This window comes from Caretta caretta, chromosome 3 (genome assembly GCF_965140235.1).
Source record: "Caretta caretta isolate rCarCar2 chromosome 3, rCarCar1.hap1, whole genome shotgun sequence".
Taxonomy (NCBI): Eukaryota; Metazoa; Chordata; order Testudines; family Cheloniidae; genus Caretta; species Caretta caretta.
This window is the reverse complement of record NC_134208.1, coordinates 159,782,562-159,799,601: the sequence shown is the minus strand read 5'-3', so window position 1 is coordinate 159,799,601 and position 17,040 is coordinate 159,782,562. Positions and strand designations below refer to the sequence as shown.

The window sequence follows — 17,040 nt, the reverse complement described above, 5'->3', positions numbered from 1 at the left end:
CTTTTAGAATAGCAGTGTCCATTGGGGCTGTGCCTGTACACTGCGAGCCCTCATGACTACCATAGCTCAGGGTGCTGTTTAGACTAGCTATCCCAGACAGAACCTCTCCATTTATTGAGGAGGCCTATTCCTTCTCCAGAGCATAGATGGTCTCCTTCGAAGGATTGTATACATATACATTCCACTGTAAGAAACAAGGTATCTCTGAAATCTGTTCACCTTCCAGGGGTAAGGAACACAATTGTGGATTTCCGTCAAAAGAATTTCATAGACCAGCATAAGTGCCCAATGAGGAAGGGTATTCTTCTCCAGGTCTTCTACTAGTGGAAGGAAGCATCTGATGATAAATTTATTTCTGGCTAACCTGAACAACAATTGCAAGAGAATTTGCTCCACGGTGAGCCATAGCCCCAGTTCCATTACAGATGCCTTCCTTCTCCTCTAGTCCACTCATCTCCTATTTGCATTCCCTCCAGTTCTTCTCATCCCAAAAGTACTCCAGAAACTGAAAAGGCACAAGGCAACATTAATCCTAGTGGCATTGGCTTGGCCAAGCAGTATTGGTTCACACACCTACATCAGCTCTCCATCAAGTCACTGATAACCTTGCCCTGAGTCAAGGATCTCCTCTCTCAGAACCAGGGCAAGTTTCGTCTTCCAGCCACCAATCTCTCCACCTCATTGCATGGATGATCTCTGGTTGCATACTCACAAGAGAGTGTGCCCGAGACAGCTTGGTGAGCATCAGAAAAGAATCTACTAGAGCCACATACACAGAAAGTGGAAGAGGTTTTTGATCTGACTGCAATCTCAGCAGTTACTGCTCCATCACACAGAGGTTAGACATATACTAGACTGCCTACTGCATCTGAAATCATCTGGCCTTTCAAACAGTTCTGTTCACTTCGCCATATCTGCAGTACACCATGTTCTGTTCACCATATCTGCAGTATACCCACCAGTAAGTGGGTTTTCTATTTTCTCTTACTCTTTGGTTTCCAGATCTAGTCAATGTCTTCCTTCCCAGGTCTGATTCAATAACATGAAGGGATCTTAACCTAATTCTTTACGGGCTAATGGGTCCCCCCCTTTGATCTTCTGGCAACAACTTCACTATCTCTGTTATCTATAAAGACTGTGTTTTTGTTGGCAATCACCTCACAAGGAGAGTTTCAGAACTTCAAGCTCTCCTAGCTGACCCTCTTTTCAAGGTCTTCTATAAAGATGCAGTGAAAAGCAGGCTGTGTCCATACTGTGGAGAGTAGCTACATACAGCAAAAAAGGGTTCTGGCAGCAGGGAAAGGCTGCAGTGGGGAAAACTTCCCCCTACCAGAGCCTTTCCCCGCTGCAGTAAAAGACTCCGCACTGCAGAGCCTTTCCCCACTGCCTCCCCCTACCCAGAGCCTTTCCCTGCTGCTGGAGCTACAGCAGGACATAGACATGGGATGCACTTCTTGGGCATGTAGAGAGCCATGAGGTTCTCAGGTGGCTTTACTCAGCTAAGCAGTGCCTCACCATTTACACTGCTATTTACACGTGTGCTAGGGAACCATGCAGTGTCTGTATTCTACACACTGCCATAAGTGTAGACATAGCCTTATCTACACCCAAAGTTTGCCAAAAATAGTGTCAACTTTCCACCTGAATCAAACTGTCCATCTTCCAGTGTTTTTCCCAAAACCCCACACTTTCAGAGTTGCAAGATTCCACACTGTAGATGTTCCAGTGTTCTGGCATTCTATTTAGACCACACTAGGTCCTTCAGAGCTCTTTCAAGCTTTTTGTAGCCTATGCCAACAGAATCAAGGGCCAACCCATGTCAGCTCAGAGAATTTCATGTTAGATTTCTGACTACATTAAACTCTACTATGATATTGCTCAGTTCTCTCCTCCACTGAGAATAACATCTCACACTACCAGAGCTTAGTCCATTTCATCAGCTTTTCTGAGTAACATCCCAATAACAGATATCTGCAAAGCAGCAATGGGGTTGTCTCTGTATACCTTTTCCAGACATTATGCTATCACTCAAGCCTCTCATAACAATGCAAACTTTGGAAGCTGGTGTTACAGTATCTGTTCAGATGATCCTAAGTCCTAGCATCTGTAAGGGAACTGATGATGAGTCATCTGCAGTGGAATGTACATGTACACAATCACTCGGAGAGAAAAAAGTTCCTACCTGTACAGTAACTGTTGTTTCTCAAGATGTGTTGGGCACATATATATTCCACAATCTTCCCTCCTTCCCTGCTACTTCAGACACTAGATACATAGCAGTGCAAAGGACCAGAGAGGGAGGCAATAGATACACCCCTTTTATTCCCTTGGCTTGGCACAAGAGGAGAGCAGGGTTGCATGTGCTGCCGAGCGGTACTTCTGGCAAAAATCACGGACTCAAGTATGTTGGGCACCCATATACCTGCAAAGGAATGTATATGTGCACAGCACATCTTGAAGAACACAGCTACTGTTCAGGTATGTAACTGTTTTTTTCTCACTGGTTCATCTTCACTCCCCACCACTTCCCAGACCACTGGAAATCAAGAAGGACAAAGGGCAGGGACCCACAAAGAATATCCATCTTTGTACCCCCCTGTGCCCTCCACCACAATATGCCTAACAACCTATCAGCCATGGCCTTACTGATCTCTGTGGGATATAAACCTTTATGCTACAAAGCCCAGTTCTACTGTGACTAGATTGAAGTCTCCCTCTCTGAAGAAGCAGATTCAACCTCCTCCAGTTCCTCATGTACTGCAACATCAGATTCTGGAAGATGAGGACATTGAGAACGTAGATGACAACTCCCCAGACCAATAACACCCTCTCCCTCAATGGTGTCTTGTTCATTGCTTGAGGAAGCAGTTAATCCACTTTTTTGTGATTAATTTTTCTATTTATTTTCATAAAGAAACAGACAATGAAATGTAAAAAAAGATAAATGACTTATAGCTTTTATATGTTTCTGAATACTGCACGCTTCACGGGATTTGCAACAGATTTATGGAATTACAACTTACTAAAGCTGCAAAACCAGACAATACAAAACCAAGCCATGCTACATAGACATTACATGTTAGGATAGGGGTAATTAATAAAATAGAAGTACATGAATAGGCAGAGGAGGGAAGGAGGGGACTGGAGTGAGAGGAATAAAGAGGAGGAGTTAGGTGGAATTAGAGGTCTGGCATTCTTTGAGCTTTCTCAAATGTATTTAGAAATGGGGTCCAGATTTCTTTGAATTAATATCATTTCTGTCTACTGTGATAAGCTATTCTTTCTTTGGCTGCTAACTCAGACAGGTCCAAATACTGCTCAGTGCTGGAAATAAGCCTACTCTTCCATTTATGTAAAATCATGGGCTTGATGATAAGTGCAGCTCTCACAAACCAGTCTTTGTGTCAAATTTAAACCCAGTTTAGCAGGTAAATAACCTAAGATATAATTTTAGGATGAGGTTTGGCTGCTGAGGTCGAGCACTGTTTTAACTCTTGAGTTCACCTTTTTCCAGAGCTGCCTGACCTTTGGATAGTCCCATAGCACATATATCAGGGTTCCTTTTTCTTTGTTATAAAGCACACGCATCAGAAGTTAAGGCCTTTATCTTGTGCAACCTCTTTGGCATCCAGTATATTTTGAATATAGCCTTTTGTTGTATCAAACATAGCCTGAGATCCACAGAGGCATTTTTAACATGATGTCATATGCTCTGCCATTGAGATTCTTTTAAGGGCTGTAATAAATCCCCTTCCCTCACTTTCACAAAGAACTCCAGACTAGAACAAAAGAACAAACGAATGTCCATACTGGGTCAGACCAAAGGTCCATCTAGCCCAGTATCCTGTCTTCCGACAGTGGCCAATTCCAGGTGCCTCAGAGGGAATGAATGGAATGGGTAATCATCAAGTGATCCATTCCCTGTCGCCCATTCCCAGCTTCTGACAAACAGAGGCTAGGGACACCATCCCTGCCCATCCTGACTAGTAGCCATTGATGGACCTATCCTCTATGAATTTATCTAGTTCTTTTTTTAACCCTGTTATAGTCTTGGCCTTCAAAATGTCCTCTGGCAAAGAGTTCCACAGGTTGACTGTGCATTGTGTGAAGAAATACTTTCTTCTGTTTGTTTTGAACCTGCGGCCTATTAATTTCATTTGGTGACCCCAAGTTCTTGTGTTATGAAATGGAGTAAATAACGCTTCCTTATTTACTTTCTCCACACCAGTCATGGTTTTATAGACCTCAATCATATCCCCCCATAGTCGTCTCTTTTCCAAACTGAAAAGTCCCAGTCTTATTAATCTCTCTCCTCATACAGATGCCGGTCCAGACCCCTAATAGTTTTTGTTCCCCTTTTCTGAACCTTTTCCAGTTCCAATATATCTTTTTCGAGATGGGGGCGACCACATCTGCACGCAGTATTCAAGATGTGGGTGTACCATGGATTTGTATAGCGGCAATATGATATTTTCTGTTTTATTATCCATCCCTTTCTTAGTGATTCCCAACATTCTTCCCCCAGACCCTTTATGGCTTTCCCAGAAAAAGTTAGAAGGCAACCTATGTCCACAGAGAGGTTATCAAGTGTGTTTCTGTCTATATTTAGTGGCTCTCAGCAACCCCACTACACAAATTGTTCCAGCACTCTGCAAGCCACCCTCCATCCCAGATAATCAGAGTCCTGTTCTCTTGTGAATCTTGTTGGCAAAGGAACTGAGTGGCTGTTGAGGCTATGCTGTCCTTTATGCCCTCAGCTGTGGTGGTTGCAAGTTCTCAGGGTACAGGTACAACCCCAAGGGACACTGCTATCCAAAAGAATCTGATCTCACACACGGGACACATGCACAACTTGAATAGAATCCGTGTGGAAAACACATCTCAAAGAACCACAGTTACCATGGGATAAATAACATTTCTTTCGCCTTCTTTTTAGCTTCTAGTCCTGATTTTATTGCACTTCTTCCCATATTACTTGATAAGTACTTTACTTTCCCATGTAGATGTCTTTTGATTCATGTAAAGTGAGAGGTATACAATGACCTCGTGGTTTTAATATTGGTTAAGTAAAACACAAATGTTGAGATTTTGGAATCTTTTAGAACTGTATAGTACAAAACAACCTGACTTTATTTTTATCACAGGCGTGATTATTATGCTAATATTAATTTAAATGACTTGATGAATTTGTTCTCTCGTCTTTCATTGTTAGATTAAAATTCTCAGACCAGAAAGTTTAAATAGTGCAATACGAAAGTTTGTTATTGAGAAATTAGGAGCCAGATATCTTCAGACTGGAGGGATTAACTTGAAAGAAGTGTATGAAGACTCCAATGCCAGCACTCCATTAATATTTATTCATTCTCATGGTGAGATACTTATAAACTAAGAAGGGGCACATAAAACCTGGTTTATGAAGCATTACATTTCAGATTCTAGTTTAGCTTTTATGTTCAGTAGGTTTCTCCTGCTTCCTAGAGTGTTACCAACTTTTGCATTCATGTTACCCTTGTCTTCTGTTAAACTGAACAGCAAAGTGTGAAACTGGGACTAGACAAAAATCACAGGAAAAAGGAGGGTTGTGAGGGATGCTCCACATCAATCCACCAGTACATCTGGCCTTGGAACTCTGCTCCAATCTTCAAATTCCCCTTTAAGACCCAGTTCCAAGGTAGCTGCTGGTAGGGGAAAGCCCTGCTCCTCGTCACCAGAGCTAAGGAGAGTGGTGAGGCAGCACAGAGTTACAAGGCCTGGCTTTAAATGGATTCCCCAAAAATCCATGGGCAGAGTTTTTCTCCTTCTAGACTGCCTCTCGTGGTTTTTCCATGGGAGTGAGTGCTCTGGCCCTATATTATCTGTGCAATATTTAAAATAACACTAAATAAATAACTTAACCAAAAACATTGGTTGAACCACACTAGCATTTTCCTGATAAGCAGTACTTCTGCTGTTCAGTATCATTTGCTGTGATAGTTACCATTTTTAGAAATACTTGAACTAATACAATCATTCTTATTGATCAGTGTCTCAGTGCTTTCTTCTGATAATATAACATTACCCATTTTTCCTCACCCCATGATTCCCTTATAATGAAATGTATAATATTACAAAAGTAATAACACAGAGTACTATTCTTACAAGTGAGGTAATTCAAGATGACATATTTTCAAATATGTAACTCTAAAGATAATTTTCAGCTGTGGTAGCCGCATAAATAAATCAATTCCATGTTGTTACACAGGAATAGACCCAGCAGCTCACCTTCTGCGCCTTGCACAGGAAATAAAAGGAAGCACACAGCATGTGAAAATGGTTTCTTTGGGACGTGGTCAGGGAAGCAAAGCTGAAGATTTGATACATAAAGCACAGCTGTTGAGAGGACAATGGGTTTTCCTCCAAAACTGCCATCTTGCTGCATCATTTATGCCCAGGCTTTGTACTATTGTTGATTCGTAAGTGTTTTATTTATATTCAAAATATAAATTAAGTTATAAACTTAACCCAGCCAAATCTGAAGCAATCAATATAAATGCAAATATCAATCTTTTTAACACAAGAGGTATGAATGAGGTCTCAGAAGAGGAACTGGAAAAAGTTTTCTTCTTCTTCGAGTGTTTATATATTCTACTCTTGGCCAGCAATATCTGTTGGGCAGTTCCTACAACCTGAGTACCCTTATTCTCCCCTCCAGAGGGCGTAAAGAGGAGAGCCATGCCAACCTACTCTTGGTTCCTTCATACCACCCAGGACTGAGCGACATAACTGAGGACAGTATTTGTCTCTTGTCCACTTGTGACTGTTAATACAATCATTTTGTATATAGTTGCTTTTAGTGTGGATATAGTAGTTTATGATAGATTTCTATTCTGCATAGTTTTTTCTCTGTCTTTTAGTTACCCGGTACCAGGCTTCTGACCTTACGGCTAAGCAAAAATCACCAGGTTTCATGCCAGGTGGCTATACCCTTCAATGACAGGCATAATAGATGCCTATTTTGTCTGAGTGAGTGGTATATTACCAACAAATTCTCCATTTGTTGGTCTTTTTTCCAAAAGAACTCAAAAGCAATGGAGGCTTATTTAAAACTGTACCTCCTCGGCAATCCTATACTTGGTCCTGGACAAAAAAGATCTGCCTGGATCCAAATATTTTTCTACTAGACATACACTGGTGAATGTGAGTGCCACAACTTCCTTCATGGTTCCAGCTCCCAAAAAGTACTTAGCTACTTCCATTTCTAAATCCTCTCTGTCAGAGAGATTCAGGCTGTTACTGAATGTAGCAGACTGCACCAACTTAGTTCTGTTCTTTCCAACAAGAACACCAAAAGATTAGACCACTTCAATAGGAAGAGTTTTATCTCAGCTAATCTACAGTTATGCATTGTAAATTATCAGACCTCAATTCCAAATATGATTTTATTAATTATAGTAAGTTTTCTAAGTTCAGTTTCTAAGTTTCTAAACTGCTCCAGGAACCTAAAACACAGTTGCAGACCATTGTCTGAGTGAGTGGACAAGCTGATAGCTTGATTGTCCCTCCAAGCTTCAGTAGATGCAGCTGACACAGCTTCCTGTTGCATGGTGACTTTGGTTGCAATGAGATAAGCTTCATGGCTTCAATTCTCTGGGTTCCCCAAGGAAATTCCTACTGTGGAGGATCTCTCCTTTGAGGTTAATAACATGTACAGTGACAAAATGGATGAGTTGCTACAGTCCTTCAGGACTCTCATGCAACCCTGCACTCCCTGAGTATATACACCTTAGCACCTTGGAGAAGGCATTGCAAACCACCTCCTTTTAAGCAAGAGCCTGCTTCTCAGCCCTTTTACTGCCAGAGAGCCTCACAAGCTGGAGCGCACGAGAGGGCAGGGGTCCTGCCTCATACTGAGAAAGAGGGACGATCAGCGAGTTATCTCAAGTGCCTATACACAAATGCAAGAAGCCTGTGAAACAAGCAGGGAGAACTGGAAGTCCTGGCACAGTCAAGGATTTATGATGTGATTGGAATAACAGAGACTTGGTGGGATAACTCACATGACTGGAGTACTGTCATGGATGGATATAAACTGTTCAGGAAGGACAGGCAGGGTAGAAAAGGTGGGAGAGTTGCACTGTATGTAAGGGAGCAGTATGACTGCTCAGAACTCGAGTATGAAACTGCAGAAAAACCTGAGTGTCTCTGGATTAAGTTTAGAAGTGTGAGCAACAAGGGTGATGTCATGGTGGGAGTCTGCTATAGACCACTAGACCAGGGGGATGAGGTGGATGAGGCTTTCTTCCGGCAACTCACGGAAGTTACTAGATTGCAGGCACTGGTTCTCATGGGAGACTTCAATCATCCTGATATCTGCTGGAAGAGCAATACAGTAGTGCACAGACAACCCAGGAAGTTTTTGGAAAGGGTAGGGGACAATTTCCTGGTGCAAGTGCTGGAGGAACCAGCTAGGGGCAGAGCTCTTCTTGACCTGCTGCTCACAAACTGGGAAGAATTAGTAGGGGAAGCTAAAGTGGATGGGAACCTGGGAGGCAGTGACCATGAGATGGTAGAGTTCAGGATTCTGACACAGGGAAGAAAGGAGAGCAGCAGAATATGGATCCTGGACTTCAGAAAAGCAGACTTTGACTCCCTCAGGGAACTGATGGGCAGGATCCCCTGGGAGAATAACATGAAGGGGAAAGGAGTCCAGGAGAGCTGGGTGTATTTTAAAGAATCCTTATTGAGGTCACAGGGACAAACCATCCTGATGTGTCGAAAGAATAGTAAATATGGCAGGCGACCAGCTTGGCTTAACAGTGAAATCCTTGCTGATCTTGAACACAAAAAAGAAGCTTACAAGAAGTGGAAGATTGGACAAATGACCAGGGAAGAGTATAAAAATATTGCTCGGGGATGCAGGAGTGAAATCAGGAAGGCCAAATCACACCTGGAGTTGCAGCTAGCAAGAGATGTTAAGATAACAAGAAGGGTTTCTTCAGGTATGTTAGCAACAAGAAGAAAGTCAAGGAAAGTGTGGGCCCATTACTGAATGATGGAGGCAACCTAATGACAGAGGATGTGGAAAAAGCTAATGTACTCAATGCTTTTTTTGCCTCTGTCTTCACGAACAAGGTCAGCTCCCAGACTACTGCACTGGGCAGCACAGCATGGGGAGGAGGTTACCAGCCCTTTGTGGAGAAAGAAGTGGTTCAGGACTATTTAGAAAAGCTGGACGAGCACAAGTCCATGGGGCTGGATGTGCTGCATCCGAGAGTGCTAATGGAGTTGGCGGATGTGATTGCAGAGCCATTGGCCATTATCTTTGAAAACTCATGGCGATCCAGGGAAGTCCCGGACGACTGGAAAAATGCTAATGTAGTGCCCATCTTTAAAAAAGGGAAGGAGGAGAATCCTGGGAACTACAGGCCAGTCAGCCTCACCTCAGTCCCTGGAAAAATCATGGAGCAGGTCCTCAAGGAATCAATTAGAGGAGAGGAAAGTGATCAGGAACAGTCAGCATGGATTCACCAAGGGCAAGTCATGCCTGACTAATCTAATTGCCTTCTATGACGAGATAACTGGCTCTGTGGATGAGGGGAAAGTGGTGGACATGTTGTTCCTTGACTTTAGCAAAGTTTTTGACACGGTCTCCCACAGTATTCTTGCCAGCAAGTCAAAGAAGTATGGGCTGGATGAATGGACTATAAGGTGGATAGAAAGCTGGCTAGATTGTCGGGCTCAACGGGTAGTGATCAATGGCTCCATGTCTACTTGGCAGCCGGTATCAAGTGGAGTGCCCCAAGGGTCAGTCCTCGGGCCGGTTTTGTTCAATATCTTCATAAATGATCTGGAGGATGGCGTGGATTGCACCCTCAGCAAGTTTGCAGATGACACTAAACTGGGAGGAGTGGTAGATACGCTGGAGGGTAGGGATAGGACACAGAGGGCCCTAGACAAATTAGAGGATTGGGCCAAAAGAAATCTGATGAGGTTCAACAAGGACAAGTGCAGAGTCCTGCACTTAGGACGGAAGAATCCCATGCACCGCTACAGACTAGGGACCGAATGACTCGGCAGCAGTTCTGCAGAAAAGGACCTAGGGGTTACAGTGGACGAGAAGCTGGATATGAGTCAACAGTGTGCCCTTGTTGCCAAGAAGGCCAATGGCATTTGGGGATGTATACGTAGGGGCATTGCCAGCAGATTGAGGGACGTGATCGTTCCCCTCTATTCCACATTGGTGAGGCCTCATCTGGAGTACTGTGTCCAGTTTTGGGCCCCACACTACAAGAAGGATGTGAAAAAATTGGAAAGAGTCCAGCGGAGGGCAACAACAATGATTAGGGGACTGGAACATATGACTTATGAGGAGAGGCTGAGGGAACTGGGATTGTTTAGTCTGCGGAAGAGAAGAATGAGGGGGGATTTGATAGCTGCTTTCAACTACCTGAAAGGGGGTTCCAAAGAGGATGGATCTAGACTGTTCTCAGTGGTAGCTGATGACAGAACATGGAGTAATGGTCTCAAGTTGCAGTGGGGGAGGTTTAGATTGGATATTAGGAAAAACTTTTTCACTAGGAGGGTGGTGAAACACTGGAATGCGTTACCTAGGGAGGTGGTGGAATCTCCTTCCTTAGATATTTTTAAGGTCAGGCTTGATAAAGCCCTGGCTGGGATGATTTAGTTGGGGATTGGTCCTGCTTTGAGCAGGGGGTTGGACTAGATGACCCCTGAGATCCCTTCCATTCCTGATATTCTATGATTCTATGAACCTCCCAGGAAGTATCAGAGAGCACAACATAGCAGACAGAATGTCCTTCAATCATTCTCACACCAGTCTCCGGCCAAAATGTCATCCCCCTCAGACACAAACCAGTCCTCCCATTTACTTGGCATCACATGCTGTTTGGTGGCCATCTAGGTAATTTCTTATCTCCATGGCACCTTATTACATTGGACTGATGGATTTATGACATCATCACCACTGGCTGTACAATTGAATTTCTGTCCATACCTACTACAAAATCTGCATCTCCATCTCTCTTCAGGGACACTTCTCACATGAGGATTCTTAGACAGGAGGTGTTCTCCCTACTCCAGCTGGGAGTTGTAGAGCCAATCCCTCCTCAGTACCAGGGGAAGGGCTTTTATTCAAGATACCCCCTCATCCCCAAAAAGAGGGGAACTTGGAGACCTATTCTAGACTTCAGACAACTGAATATCCTCATACATCATTCAAAATTCAGGATGATCACCCTTGCCTCCATAATCCTCTCTCTAAACAAGGGCAACACGGAGTGCAGCACTCAGTTTGAAGGATGGTTATTTCCACATAGACATTTATCTGCATACAGGAGGTCCTTCCACTTTACAGTGGGCCTAGAACATTATCAGTACAAAGTGCTTCCCTTTGGTCTCTCAGTGGCCACAAGGGTTTTCACAAAGATTTTATCTGTGGTAGCGGCTTACTTGTGTTGCCAGGGCATCCCAGTATTGCCTTACCTCAATGACTGGCTGCTCACAGGTCAGTCATACCAGGTTTTTGAAAGGCCTTGTCAGAACCTTTCCTTCAGTACTGAAACCAACACCAACTTGGGACCTTAGTCTTGTTACTCCTGGGGGGATTCTGTGCCAAAAAATTAAAAATTCTGCAAAATTCTGCAAATTTTATTTGTCAAAATAATACAATATAATCACACCAGTTTCAATTGTTTTGGTAAGTTATTTAAACTACAATACAGAAAAAAGTCACATTAACTATTCAGCATTTCCTGAACACTGAAGAATCTGAAGAAGTGAGGTTTTTACCCACGAAAGCTTATGCTCAAATAAATCTGTTAGTCTTTAAGGTGCCACCAGACTCCGTGTTGTTTTTGTGGATACAGACTAACACGGCTACCCCCGTGTTAACATGAAAGTTAAGTTCTTCTTCGAGTGTTTGTTCATGTCAATTCCAATCAGGTGTGTGCACATGCACAGTAGCCAGAGAATTTCTCACTTAGCAGCATCTCTGGGTCTGCCTGGGTGCCCCCTGGAGTCACGCCTTCATGGAGCTCAATATAGAGTGACAATAGCTGGAACTTCCCTTTGCTCTTGCTTCAGGGGATCCCGCTCCCAGCACGTCGTCTTCGGCACAAAGTGCTCCGGCACCATCCTTGAAAGATCCGGCATCGAAGAAAGACATGGGCAAGGAAGTTCAGCACTGTTATGGAGCCCCTCAGGGGCACTCCAGCCTTCGGCACAGGTCCCAGTCACCGGCACAGAAGAAAAAGAGGTCAGAGAGAGGCAGATCCCCCTCAGACAGACCCAGGGACCAGCCACCAGTGGCATCTCAGTCGGGCCATGGCTCAGAGGCGGGCCACGTTGACACCTGCTCAAGCAAGGCAGTTGAATCTGGGCCCATCTCGCTCACTGAACCCATTGGAGCACCTGCCTCTCCCATCCACCCCGGAGGCTTTTGTGGCAGTGCAGGTCCTGCTCAGACTCACAATACCATTCTCACCACCAAGACAGGAAGGCGTGCCGGCGCCGCAGGCTCCATCCTGGCACCCTGGACAGTCTAAAGGGAAACGGGTGATGACGGCACACCGATCCCCATCACCTCAGCACCTCCATCAAGGGAGCACAGTCAGTCCCCTGGTTCTCGATGCTTTATGTTGAGAGGAGCTGTGCCACCCTGGTCCTCCTGTCTGAGTCGGAGTCAGACTCATATTGCTCTGAATATAGTAGGAGCAGAAGATCCACCTCTTGGCACCATAGGAGGTCCCACCTGACTCAGTGACCCTTTTGGACTCAGTGGGCCTTTCATTAAGCCCAGGGTCGGAGCCGTGGGTCCGACTCAGGAACAGCAGCAGTGGCATCCGTGATGTTCATTCCACCACGATCAGTGACAGAGCCATTGCCTCAGTCATTAATGTCGACAGCTGTGATGCCACTCTCGGTATCAGCACCAGCCTCAAGCACACCTTCGGCACCAGAGGCGTCAGTGACACAGATTGTGACTTAAGTGCACAATGTGCCTTTGGCACTGCCAACAGAACCAGTGCTGCCTCCATTATCAGCGCTGGCTGCGATGGCGCCTACAACAACCCCAGCGCACATGCTGCACCAGGCACCAGCGTGGGGCTCGGTGCCAGTACCAGCCCCCACACCTCTCACAGCACCGGGACCAGGCCAGCCTATCGCAGTCCCCCCAGGTTCATGAGATCCCTTGGGTGGGGATGGTAGGGAGCAACCACCTCCCCTAGTGGCCGCCGCCGCCTCCTCCTCCTCATCAGATGAGGCCCTGGCGGGCACTTCAATTGCCCCAGCTCTGGAAGACTCCAGGGTGTTGCAGCAGCTGCTGCACCAGGTCACCTAGGGGTTGGGCATTAAGGTGGAGGAAGTTGTAGATGATGCAGACCCTATGTCAACATCCTGGCCCCTTCTGGCCCTTCCCGTATTGCCTTGCCATTAATCAAAACAATTAATGGACTTGAATAAGACCCTGTGGCAGAACCCAGCCTCACTGCCACCTACTGCAAAGCATAATGAATGCTGGTACTTTGTGCCCTCCAAGGGCTACGAACATCTCTATTCCCACCCCCAGCCTGACTCTGGTGGTGGATGCTGCTAATCAGCGGGAGAGGCAAGGCTTCCAAGGCCCTTCCCCCAAGAATAGGGATGCAAAAAAATTAGACTTTTTTGGACGAAAGGTTTACTCCATGGGGGGATTACAACTCTGAATATACAACCAGCAGGCCAGTGTCAGCAGGTACTCCTACAACACCTGCTCGGTGATGGCTAAATTCACGGAGTTGCTCCCCTCTGACTCCCGTACCGAGTTTTCGGCGTTGGTTGAGGAAGGGAGACTGATCTCAAGGACAGACAGCATTGACGGTGCAGATGCGGCCACCAGGGTTATGGCCACAGGAGTGGCTCTGAGAAGAGGCTTGTGGCTCCAGGTTTCTGGCCTCCCATATGAGGTACAGCAAACCATTCAGGACCTGCCTTTCGAGGGTGAGACTCTTCTTAGAGAAAACTGTCAAAAGACTAAACAGCCTTAAAGACTCCAGAGCCATCCTCAGGTCACTGGGCCTCTATACACCTTCAACACAGCAGAGACACTTCCATCCACAGCCTCCTCAGCAGTTCAGTCATCAGAACTGCCAAGATGGTTCTAGAAGGAGAAATCGGAGTGGCAGGAGAAGGCCATGTCAACTCTCTGGCCAGGGCTTGGGACAATCCAAGCCATCTTCAGGGGCCAAACCGGCCTTTGGAAGGTGCAGTCAAGGCCGGCACACCGGAGCAAGATCTGGATCCACCCCGCCTTACCTTTTTGTCCCAACTATCCGCTGGGTGCTCCACACAGTAGAGAGGGGATTCTCCATCCAATTCTGTGCCCTCCCGTCCTTTCACCTGCCTTCCCCATCCCTCTTTAGGGACCCCTCTCACGAGCAACTCCTTATACAGGAGGTGCACTCACTCCTATCGCTAGGGGCAGTGGAAGAGATTTCTCAGGAGCAGAAGGGCAAGGGCTTTTATTCCCAGTATTTCCTAATACCAAAAGCCCATCTTGGACCTGCAAGAACTCAGCAAGTTCATGAAGAAACTCAAGTTCCGCATGGGCTCTTTGGCCTCCATCATCCCCTCACTGGATCCAGTAGACTGGTATGGCGTCCTTGATTGAAGGACGCGTATTTTCATATTGCAATCACTCAGCCCCAAGAAAGGACCTCAGGTTTGTGGTGAACAATACCCACTACCAATTCACAGTCCTTCCTTCTCTCACTTTTCCCAGACACAGAGAATCCTCTAGTCTTCAATTATGATTGTTGGGCTTACCATGCTCAGAAAATCACATAGACTTCTGATTTGTCAAAGATATTGGTGTCTGCACTGTTTTACCATATGCTGAGCTCTGGGGAAAGGCTACAGCTCCTTGACTTTAGCTAGCAGCACCTGACCTGGACCTCAGTGGAGGCTCAGTGGAATACAGCTGTTGCTACTATTGCTGCCCACCAGTACCCTTATCCCTGAAGGCAAGAGAACTGTCCCCCATTACTACCCTAGAGATTAGTCTGACCAGGGAGGGCCCCTCATGGCATGAGCAGATAGGCTGAAGGTGCCTTTCATTATCGAGGAGTGAGTGAGGAGTTCACCTACAATATCTGAAAAGGGAAGATCACCATCCAGTATATCCGTGAACAAAAGGTAGGGGCTGTGGGGTTTGCTGCCAGAGATCGGTGAAAGGGGATCCTGCTATGAACCTGTTGAATTCTCTCCTCTACCCCCTGCACCACTCACTTGGAATGCAGCTGAGTCTTTTCTGACCCTGGCACCCCCAGTACGTATCAATTAGCTACCAGGTAGGGAATGACAATTCCCAGTCTTATAGTACATCCTTTTTGGTTCTAATGTGAGTGGATAGCATCACATTAGAACTGGACCATGATGTCAAGGTTGAGATTCTCTTTTGCAAGACCCACTAGCTCTCTTTCAATGCTTAATACTTCGAAGAGTAAGACAAAAGCTGGAGAAATCACATTATTTCTGTCCAGGTTGTTTCATTTAAATTACTTGAGCAAATGGTAATGAAATTTGATTGTTAAAAGTTTGCATCTTGTCTTATATATTTGGTAGAATAATAATTATGTTTCCAAACTGCCTGTCTTTACAGATTTACCCAGCCAAGCATAAACATGGATCCTCAGTTTAGACTATGGTTAAGTTCCACGCCTGATCCTTCTTTCCCCCTACCTATCCTGCAGAAAGGTTTTAAGGTAAGGGCATAGGCGGCAAATAATATGGGTTCCACCAATGTTTGGGCTTATATTTTCAGAGACATTCCATCCATAGGATGGACTGAGGCAACTGCCAACTCTCCCCAAGCAACACCAGGAGCGGGCAAGGCGGAGCAGAGAGGGGTAGGCTGGGGCCAGGCCACTCGCTGCTGCCAGCACCAGGCCCCCCGCTAACCTCCCAGGCCACTCTGGACCCCGTGGCCCCCTGAAGCGTGTGGCCCCCCCAAAGTGCGGGACCTGGGGCAGTTGCCCTTGTCTGTCCTATGGATGAGACAGCTCTGCTTGGACCCATTCTGGGCACCACCAAAAATATTACTAGCCTGGTGCCCCTGGGTAAGGGTTGATATAATTTGCTAAAACACCACAATCAGAAAGTTGTTGTGGTTTTTGCTGTGAATACTCAATTTGAATATTTCAAATTTCTCATTCTAATATTAATATTATCTTAACAAGAAACAGAGCCAAACCAAAACTCTGCACTCCACCACCCAACCTTCATGAGGGAACTCAACTCCAGTTCCCCCAGTTTGTGCACTAAAGCCAGTGGTGAGCTGGAGCTGGTTCCCACTGGTTCACTAGAACCGGCTGTTAAATTTAGAAGCCCTTTTAGAACCCGTTGTTCTGCGAGGGACAACTGGTTCTAAAATGGCTTCTAAATTTAACCGGCCAAAAGTGGTGCCTTAGGCCACTGGGTGCTCCAGCCCTGGAGCACCCAAGGGGAAAATTTGGTGGGTGCAGAGCACCCACCGGCAGCTCCCCGCACCCGGCCCCAGCTCACCTCTGCTCCGCCTCCTCCCCTGAATGCGCCACCCTGCTCTACTTCTCCACCCCCGCAGGCTTCCCGTGACTCAGCTGTTCGCGTGGGAAGCTTGGGCAGGCTGAGAAGCAGGCCGCAGCTTCTGGCTCAGGCCCAGGGAGGCGGAGGTGAGCTGGTGGAGGTGGAGGGGGGCGCGAGGAGGGCCGCCCACGCTGCAGCAGGTAACCCGGGAGGGGGAGAGGAGGGCGCCCAGGGGTACTGCTCCACGCCCCAGCTCACCACCCTCGGCCTGAGCAGGAAGCCGCCGCTTGCTTCTCAGCCCTTCCCAGCTTCCTGCCAAACAGCTGATTTGCGGGAAGCCAGGGGAGGGGCGGAGAAACAGAGCGGGGCGGCTCATTCAGGGGAGGAGGCGGAGCAGAGGTGAGGTGAGCTGGGGCCGGCCACAGGGCGGGGACCTGCCGGTGGGTGCTCTGCAGCCACCAAATTCTCCCTGTGGGTGCTCCAGCCCCAGAGCACCCAGGG

At 46.4% G+C, this 17,040-nt stretch overlaps 1 protein-coding gene across 1 annotated transcript in view; it reads left to right on the top strand.

The window, feature by feature from the left end:
• The window catches only part of DNAH14 (dynein axonemal heavy chain 14), a 485,531-nt gene that overhangs the window by 414,635 nt on the left and 53,856 nt on the right, over positions 1–17,040 (top strand). The window contains exons 75-77 of the mRNA XM_048843312.2: positions 5,213–5,369; positions 6,242–6,452; positions 15,638–15,740. Of these exons, the coding sequence (XP_048699269.2) occupies positions 5,213–5,369; positions 6,242–6,452; positions 15,638–15,740 (471 nt within the window). The remainder of the gene's footprint in view (positions 1–5,212; positions 5,370–6,241; positions 6,453–15,637; positions 15,741–17,040) is intronic.